The 10000-nt window shown below is 48.0% G+C and overlaps 1 protein-coding gene across 1 annotated transcript in view; it reads left to right on the top strand.

The window, feature by feature from the left end:
* The window catches only part of LOC308150114 (glutamate receptor ionotropic, NMDA 2A-like), a gene marked incomplete at both ends in the record, with an annotated part of 113609 nt that overhangs the window by 64500 nt on the left and 39109 nt on the right, over positions 1–10000 (top strand). The window contains 2 exons of the mRNA XM_080522979.1: positions 5911–6025; positions 6378–6580. Of these exons, the coding sequence (XP_080379105.1) occupies positions 5911–6025; positions 6378–6580 (318 nt within the window). The remainder of the gene's footprint in view (positions 1–5910; positions 6026–6377; positions 6581–10000) is intronic.

Genomic DNA, 10000 nt, shown 5'->3' with positions numbered 1-10000 from the left:
AAGGCTTCAAACACCATTGTAATCGTGTCAGTTCTTGTAAATTAGCCTGCACCATCATTTTATAGCCTATATACTTACTATTACAACACAAACATCACTCTCTCCAGCTCTCAGCAGCCTCACCCTCACAGAGCATGAAGTGATACGCGTGCTGAAGGCGGTGGACCCCAGGAAAGCCTCGGGGCCGGATGGCGTCCTGGGACGGGTGCTGAGGGACTGCGCCGACCAGCTGGCCGGGGTTTTCACCAACATCTTCAACCAGTCCCTGTCCCAGGCCACCATCCCACCCTGCCTGAAAACCTCAACTATCATCCCAGTCCCGAAGAAAAGCACGGTGAGCTGCCTAAACGACTACCGCCCGGTGGCACTCACACCAATCATCATGAAGTGCTTCGAGAAACTAGTCCGGGCCCACATACTCACACGCCTCCCGCCCAACCTGGATCCATACCAGTTCGCCTACAGAGCCCACAGGTCCACAGAGGACGCCATCGCGACGACTCTCCACGCCACTCTATCCCACCTGGAGAGGGGAAACAGCTACGCGAGACTGCTCTTTGTGGACTTCAGCTCCGCCTTCAACACCATCCTTCCAGACAGGCTAGTGACCAAACTACTAGACCTGGGTCTATCACACTCCATATGTGCATGGATCAAGGACTTCCTGACCGACCGCCCCCAGAGGGTGCGGGTGGGCCCCCACACCTCCACAGCCCTCAGACTCAGCACTGGGTCCCCCCAGGGCTGCGTGCTAAGCCCCATCCTCTACAACCTCTACACCTACGACTTCACCCCCGTCCACCCCAGCAACTCCATCGTAAAGTTTGCAGACGACACCACCGTGGTGGGATGCATCTCGGGGGGGGACGAGGCGGCGTACAGGGATGAGGTAGAGCAACTGAGCAAGCTGTGCAAGGTTAACAACCTGCTGCTGAACAAGTCAAAGACCCAGGAATTCATCGTAGACTTCAGGAGGAAAAAGTCCGAGATCCAGCCCCTGCTCATCGACGGAGAGAGCGTGGAGAGAGTCTCAACCCTCCGATTCCTGGGGATGCACATGCGGGATGACCTGACCTGGAAGGACAACACAAAAGCCACCATCAAGAAGGCACAACAGCGGCTATACACCCTGAGAGTCCTCAGGAAGGAACACAGCAAGCAGGAGATACTGGTGACCTTCTACCGCGGCGCAGTGGAGAGCATCCTCACCTACGGCATCTGCAACTGGTTCTCCAGCTGCACAACAGCGGAGAGAAATGCGCTACAGAGAGTCGTGAGAACAGCACAGAAGATCACCGGCGCCCCCCTCCCCTCTCTGGAAGAGCTGTACAACACACGCTGTCTCAGGAAGGCCTCCAAGATCTCCAGGGACCCGACCCACCCTGGGTACGAACACTTTACCAGGCTGCCCTCGAAAAGGCGGTTCAGGACCTTGGGCGCAAGGACAAACAGACTGAAGAACAGCTTCTACCACAGGGCCGTCCAGGCCCTGAACACAGCAAAGACCTAGGTTCTGGGCCCTGGACAGTCTGGACGGATTGATGGCAGCTGCTGGACTGAAAAAATCAGGTGTAGTGCTGAGGCACAAACATGTACATTTCAAGCCTGCAAACTGCGACACTTTAAATAAATGTGAAATAACACTACTGTGCAATATGACAACCCTAGTCGTCTATCTGTACAGTATAGTATAGTGGATAGTGTACATAGCCTTTATTTATGTAAACCAGCTCCTTCCCTTCTTGTGATTTTTTTTTTAAGTTTTTTTTTTTTTTTCTTTCCTAACACCAGGGGAGCCACCCCTCCTTAATTTCGTTGTTTGGTACCTGTACTGTAGCAATGACAATAAAGACCATTCATTCATTCATTCATATTACTATATTTTAGATTAGATTTTAGATTAGATTCAGACAACGAAATGCAATAAAAAAGTGTGTCCGAAGAGGGATTCGAACCACCGTCTTAAAAAGACAAGTAAATACCAAGGCAGGGGTAAATACCACTAGGCCATCATGACGATAAGACGATTTTAGCCTGCTGCTGATATCACCACAGTAGTAAATATTCATTTATTAAAATATGAACATATAACAATAACTAGGGCTAGTATGACCTACGCATTTAATCGGTCAGCAATTTCTTGCCAAACCATTTCCCTCGCCTTGTTAATTGCGGCAGTATTGCACTATTTGACATCTTATTTTTCCGTCTTCATAAAAATCAATAATTCGGAATGCTGCGCAAATGTAGGACCCCTACAGAGTGGAGTATCTTCATTTCGACAGATCGACTCTTCGGGGCTCTTTATGTCTGCGTGCACGCGCCCATATCGAAGATTTGTAAGCCTGTCTTCTGTGAACACTGATGACACAAGGCTGATCCTCGTTCGAGGAATCACCTGAGGCTGAGGCTTGAATTCCAATCCCGAGTTGCCTGATCGCCGCATTTATTTCAATCGCCGATATACTAAGCCACCTATCAGGGCCGCTTTAAGGGGGGGCTAGCTGGGGCGGTGGCACAGGGCCTCGCGCTTTGGAGGGCCTCGCGTGAGGCAGGGTAAAAAATAAAAAAAAATATTTTTTTTTTTTTTTTTTTTTTGGTACCCTGGCTGGCGAGGCCCTCCAAAGCGCCAGGCAAGGGACCATATTATTATTTTTGCCTTTAATACATTTCTAAATGTTCACACATGTGATAATCATAGTCAATCATACATCTAAAATCTAGCATACCTGTAGGACAGGGAGATTCTTAGCAACAGAAAAAAGTAATTTCCCCCTATGACACCTTACGTGAAACGTGAAAATAATTTTTGGGCGCGCGTTGACACTTGTTGTGCATAGTGACTGCTTAGTGCAACGGACAAAATGCAGAGGGAACGAGACCGAGGAAGAAAATGTTAATTTTGCTGAAAAAAGAAATACAAATAAAAGAAAGGAAGGCTTCAGGGCCTCGCTTAGAGGTTCGTTCGAAACATTTCTAAAAACAAGTGAGGCTCCCGTTAGCACCGAAGAAGCTAACGTTACTGCTAGCACTAGCAATGCTAGTAGTAGCACGGCACAGCCCCCCCTGAGAGGCAAAGATGATGTCTCTGAGGTGGAGGAGGACAACTGCTACACCGGCAGCAGTGGGGCTGCCCAGCCCCAGGTGATGATGGTCAGGAGTGGCGAAGTAGAGGATACGGAGGCGGAAGATGGAGCTACTCAGAGCAGCAGCAGGGCTGAGAGTGATGGAACGCAAGACGAGCCTACGGTGTTAGATATGTCATGTATGATGATCCTGGTAAATTGGCCGGTACATATCTCTACAGTTACAGAAGTGATCATTAGAAGAGGTCCCCCAAAGATGAAACCTGGATTTAGTTATCCTAAAAATAATGAGAACAGGAACTTTAGTGAAACTTTATTTCTCCGAAAACTACCAAATGGGGAAAAAATAGAAAGAAAGTGGCTTGTGTACTCTCAAAAACGGGACATGTCTTTTTGCTTTTGCTGTAAGCTTTTCAACATAAAGGATAGGCCTACATGGTGGTGAGTAACATCTCTATTCATGTCAATAATGGCTTATGCGTATTTAATGTTGGGTATGATGACTGCTTTATCCTAAATCCTAATCCTTTACGAGTATAAAAGGTTTGAAATGAAACAAACATGGTTGTAAACTATCTAAATAAGTAGATATGCTATTGTCTATCAGCACAGCATGTGAGCGCATTTCTTGCAATATATCGGTGCGTGCGTGTCGCGCGGTTATAACAGTAGCCTACATCATTATAAAAGGCCTCGCAAATCTGACTTTGCACAGGGCCTCGCATATCTCCCAAGCGGCCCTGCCACCTATAGTGGAACGGCCCCCAGGGTGGGGGCGTTGCGGATCACTGTGGGGAGGGAGTTCCAGAGGGTAGGTGCGGCCACGCTGAAGGCTCACTGTGATCACTTCATAATGAAATGCCATTGTAAAGCCTGTGTTCCCCTCCTTCATTTCCATGACGACCACAGCTTTTTTTTGATCTCCTGAAGTCACATCCCGAGACTTTATCCTCGTCACAGGGAATCGAAACTGACCTTCCGGTAATGAATGGCTTACCCACGTCAGCCCTAACAGCTATTACTGACATAGACAGAAAGACAATAGGACTTATTTGCATGATCAATGCACGATCGCACGATTAGTCATGAAGACTCCGAAGACACGCACCCTTCATCTCCACATTGATCACGCAAATAGCTGGTATTGTCTTCCTGTCTATGTTGCTAATAGCCATTACGGTTTAAATGGGGAAGCCATTCATAACTGTAAGGTCAGTTTCGATTCACCGAACGCAGGCTTATGGTTTGACTCAAGACAAACAACATGGCGTTCTCAGGATATTTAGACTTTGTTTTCAATGAGCGTCTTTCCTCTCCCAGGTGTGTATGTGTGTGTCTGTGTATAAAGGTGAGTGAATCCTGAAAGTGGGTAGTCAGCGCGTAATGATGTGGATAATGAGAGGCAAACAGTTTGCTCTCCTGTGTGTATGTGTGTATGTGTGTATGTGTGTATGTGTGTGCGTCTGTGCGTGTGTGTGTCTGGTGGGATTATGAAAAAAACAGTTGCTGTGCTAAATATGGTACATTGAAACCTTATATTTATAATACAGCTGCAAAGGCAGAAATGAACAACTTCTTCAATCCATTTCCCTGGCAAAAAAGTTGGAGCTTTGAAAAAAGCAAGAAGCAAGCGAGCTTTCTGCCCCCTGTCAAAGACTCTCAGCATATCACTGATATCACTGATATCACTGATACTGATCTGAGGTCTGACTCTATGTTGATAATGAATGAGGTGTGACAGTGTTGATACTGAGGTGTGACAGTGTTGATACTGAGGTGTGACAGTGATGATACTGAGGTGTGACAGTGTTGATACTGAGGTGTGACAGTGATGATACTGAGGTGTGACAGTATTGATACTGAGGTGTGACAGTGTTGATACTGAGGTGTGACAGTGATGATACTGAGGTGTGACAGTGTTGATACTGAGGTGTGACAGTGATGATACTGAGGTGTGACAGTGTTGATACTGAGGTGTGACAGTGATGATACTGAGGTGTGACAGTGTTGATACTGAGGTGTGACAGTGATGATACTTAGGTGTGACAGTGTTGACACTGAGGTGTGACAGTGTTGACACTGAGGTGTGACAGTGATGATACTGAGGTGTGTTGATACTGAGGTGTGACAGTGTTGATACTGAGGTGTGTGTTGATACTGAGGTGTGACAGTGTTGACACTGAGGTGTGACAGTATTGATACTGAGGTGTGACAGTGATGATACTGAGGTGTGACAGTGTTGATACTGAGGTGTGACAGTGTTGACACTGAGGTGTGACAGTGTTGATACTGAGGTGTGACAGTGTTGATACTGAGGTGTGACAGTGTTGATACTGAGGTGTGACAGTGTTGATACTGAGGTGTGACAGTGTTGATACTGAGGTGTGACAGTGTTGATACTGAGGTGTGACAGTGTTGATACTGAGGTGTGACAGTGTTGATACTGAGGTGTGACAGTGTTGATACTGAGGTGTGACAGTGTTGATACTGAGGTGTGACAGTGTTGACACTGAGGTGTGACAGTGTTGATACTGAGGTGTGTGTTGATACTGAGGTGTGACAGTGTTGACACTGAGGTGTGACAGTGTTGATACTGAGGTGTGACAGTGTTGACACTGAGGTGTGACAGTGTTGATACTGAGGTGTGACAGTGTTGATACTGAGGTGTGACAGTGTTGATACTGAGGTGTGACAGTGATGATACTTAGGTGTGACAGTGATAATACTGAAGTGTGACAGTGTTGATACTGAGGTGTGTGTTGATAATGAGGTGTGACAGTGTTGATAATGAGGTCTAACTCCGGTGTGTTCCGGTGTGTTCCAGACACATGGTGCATGTGACCTACGAGGGGCGGGACCTGTCCTTCACCCCCGACGGTTACCAGGCCAACCCCAAACTGGCGGTGTATGTCCTCAACAGAGTGAGGGAGTGGGAGAAGGTAATACACGCATACACACACACACACACACACATAACACACACACACACACGCACACACACACACACACACACACACACACACTCACACACACACACACACACACACACACACACACACACAGACACACACACACACAACACACACACACAACACACACACACACAACACATACCCACACACACACACACACACACACACACACACACACACACTCACACTCACACAGTACAATCTCTTCGTTCCTATTAAAACCGTAACCACAAACGTGTGCGTGTGTGTGTGTGTGCGTGTGTGTGTGTGTGTGTGTGCGTGTGTGTGTGTCTGCCTGCCTCTCTCCTGTCTCCTCTAGATGGGTCGATGGGAGAACAGAACCCTGTCCCTGATGTTCCCCGTGTGGCCTCGTTATAACTCGTGGGGAGACGAGGAGGCTGACGAGAACCACCTGTCCATCGTCACGCTGGAGGAGAAGCCCTTTGTTATCGTGGACAACGTCGATATCCTGACCGGGACGTGCATGAGGAACTCTGTTCCCTGTAGAAAACACGTCAAAGAGTGAGTCTATTTACTGTGTGTGTGTGTGTGTGTGTGTGTGTGTGTGTGTGTGTGAGTTAACTTCTCTTTGTCCTTGTCTGTCTGCCCTCTCCTTTCTGGCATGACAAACCCTGTCTGTCTCGGGGCACACTGCTGGAAACAACGCAGAGTCCTTTTTTATCCATCCTTCAATCTCTCTACCCCCCACCCCCCTCTCAATCCTTCCTTGTTTATATTCCTCTCTTCCTCTCTTTCCTCTTCCTTATTGAGACAGCTGGGAGCTCGGTGCCGGATTCAGAGCCCAGTGGCCACTTTCACCCAAGCCTCTGTTCTAAACCAGCAGTTTTCTGTCAAACACAGATTGTGTTAACTAGGGCTTGGCAAGGCCCTCACCATGCCATACGTAGAAGAATACTATACTGTTTGTGAATGGTGGGGCAGAGTAGCCCGCCCTAAGCGAGTATCTCACCACCTTCCGTTTACAACACCAAGAGAGTTAACTACAACACCAAGAGAGTTAACTACATCACCAAGAGAGTTAACTACATCACCAAGAGAGTTAACTACAACACCAAGAGAGTTAACTACAACACCAAGAGAGTTAACTACAACACCAAGAGAGTTAACTACAACACCAAGAGAGTTAACTACAACACCAAGAGAGTTAAGTACAACACCAAGAGAGTTAACTACATCACCAAGAGAGTTAACTACATCACCAAGAGAGTTAACTACATCACCAAGAGAGTTAACTAAACACCAAGAGAGTTAACTACATCACCAAGAGAGTTAACTACAACACCAAGAGAGTTAACTACAACACCAAGAGAGTTAACTACAACACCAAGAGAGTTAAGTACAACACCAAGAGAGTTAACTACATCACCAAGAGAGTTAACTACATCACCAAGAGAGTTAACTACAACACCAAGAGAGTTAACTACAACACCAAGAGAGTTAACTACATCACCAAGAGAGTTAACTACAACACCAAGAGAGTCAACTCCCTTGGCAGTGCTGCTCACGTGCCTTGCACAGCCTTGCTCATTGCAATACTATTACCATACATTGCGATACTCATACATATATTTACTGAAAATGTAAAAATGTAACTTAAAATTCAGCCTGATGCAATCTGTGTAGCACCTTGGTAGTCAGCACAGTGTGATGCAATACATTATTGATAGAACTCAAATCACCCCCCCCACCTCACCCCCCCACACACACACACACACACACACACACACACACACACACACACACACACACACACACACACACACACACACATATTTTATGTAAAAACAGATTGTGATGCTAAGGTTATCAATACAGTATGGTGAAAAGTTCTCTTCTCTTCTCTCTCTTTTTTTTTCCTGTACAGTGGCCTTGAGTTTGAGAAACAGGCTTTTAAATAACATCTATTATTGTTGTTGTTATTATTATTATAATCCGTATCGATTTGACCGTAGAGCTGCAGTGTTAACGGGGCCGTGCCTCCTCTATAAAGACGCTCGTCAAAGCCATCTGCTGGATGAATAATGGAAGGAGAGAGAGAGAGAGAGTGTGTGTTTATGTGTGTGTGTGTGTGTGTGTGTGTGTGTGTGTGTTTATGTGTGTGTGTGTGTGTGTGTGTGTGTGTGTGTGTATGTGTGTGTGTATGTGTGTGTGTGTTTATGTGTGTGTGTGTGTGTGTGTGTGTGTGTGTGTGTGTGTGTGTGTTTATGTGTGTTTATGAGTGTGTGTATGTGTGTGTGTGTGTGTGTTTATGTGTGTTTATGAGTGTGTGTATGTGTGTGTGTGTGTGTGTGTTTATGTGTTTATGTTTGTTTATGTGTGTGTGTGTGTGTGTGTGTTTATGTGTGTTTATGAGTGTGTGTATGTGTGTTTATGAGTTTATGTGTGTGTGTGATAATAGGACAAACACTGTCTCCCCTCCTCAAACAGATGTAGTGTATGATGGACGTATACCCGAGGGAGTCCTTGCTGTTTTGAGTGTGTGTGCGTGCGTGTGTGTGTGTTTATGTGTGTGTGTGTGTGTGTGTGTGTGTGTGTGTGCCAGCGTAGGTGAACACGTGTTCAAACGATGCCATAAGGCCCCAGAGGGGGGCTCAGCTGGGAAAAGTTAATGTATGGAGCCCCCCCCCCACACACACACACACACACACACACACACACACACACACACACACACACACACACACACACACACACACACACACAAGCATACATGGTGCTTCATTATTGTTTGCTAATGCAAAGCCATTAACCCTTGGATGGCTTATTTACACTGTTCATTTGCATGTCGTTTTGTTTCTGCGGTTTGTTCCTATTAAACTGGCCGTTCTATGTAGTCTTCTTTCTATGTAGTCTTCTTTCTATGTAGTCTTCTTTCTATGTAGTCTTCTTTCTATGTAGTCTGTTTCTATGTAGTCTGTTTCTATGTAGTCTGTTTCTATGTAGTCTGTTTCTATGTAGTCTGTTTCTATGTAGTCTGTTTCTATGTAGTCTGTTTCTATGTAGTCTTCTTTCTATGTAGTCTGTTTCTATGTAGTCTGAGGGTCTAGTCCCGCCTGGACTACTGCAATGGTACCCAACCAAACCCTGGACAGGCTCCAGTATGTCCAAAACTCAGCTGCCAGGGTTCTCACCCACACCAAGCCCTGGTAGCACATCACCCCCCACCCTCATCCACCTCCACTGGCTTCCGGTCAAGTCCCGCATATCTCCTACAAAATCCTCCTCCTCACCTCCAAGTCCCTCCATGCCCCCCAGTACCTCCTCCGCCCACATGCCCCTCCCTGGGACCTGCGGTCCTCAGACTCCTGCTTGCCACCCCCTTCGGTGATAGAGCTTTTAGTGTGGCAGCCCCCCACCCTCTGGAACTCTCTCCCTGCCCCCCCCACCCTCTGGAACTCTCTCCCTGCCCCCCCCACCCTCTGGAACTCTCTCCCTGCCCCCCCCACCCTCTGGAACTCTCTCCCTGCCCCCCCACCCTCTGGAACTCTCTCCCTGCCCCCCCCACCCTCTGGAACTCTCTCCCTGCTCCCCCCCCACCCTCTGGAACTCTCTCCCTGCTCCCCCCACCCTCTGGAACTCTCTCCCTCCCCCCCCCCCCACCCTCTGGAACTCTCTCCCCCCCCCCCCACCCTCTGGAACTCTCTCCCTGCCCCCCCCACCCTCTGGAACTCTCTCCCTGCCCCCCCCCCCCACCCTCTGGAACTCTCTCCCTGCCCCCCCCACCCTCTGGAACTCTCTCCCTCCCCCCCCCCCCACCCTCTGGAACTCTCTCCCTGCCCCCCCCCCCACCCTCTGGAACTCTCTCCCTGCCCCCCCCACCCTCTGGAACTCTCTCCCTGCCCCCCCCACCCTCTGGAACTCTCTCCCTGCCCCCCCCCCCACCCTCTGGAACTCTCTCCCTGCCCCCCCCACCCTCTGGAA

Source organism: Nansenia antarctica, assembly GCF_963989245.1.
Source record: "Nansenia antarctica genome assembly, chromosome: 2".
NCBI classification, from domain to species: domain Eukaryota; kingdom Metazoa; phylum Chordata; class Actinopteri; order Argentiniformes; family Microstomatidae; genus Nansenia; species Nansenia antarctica.
The sequence above is the reverse complement of the archived record's forward strand: the minus strand, read 5'-3'. Positions and strand labels throughout refer to the sequence as shown.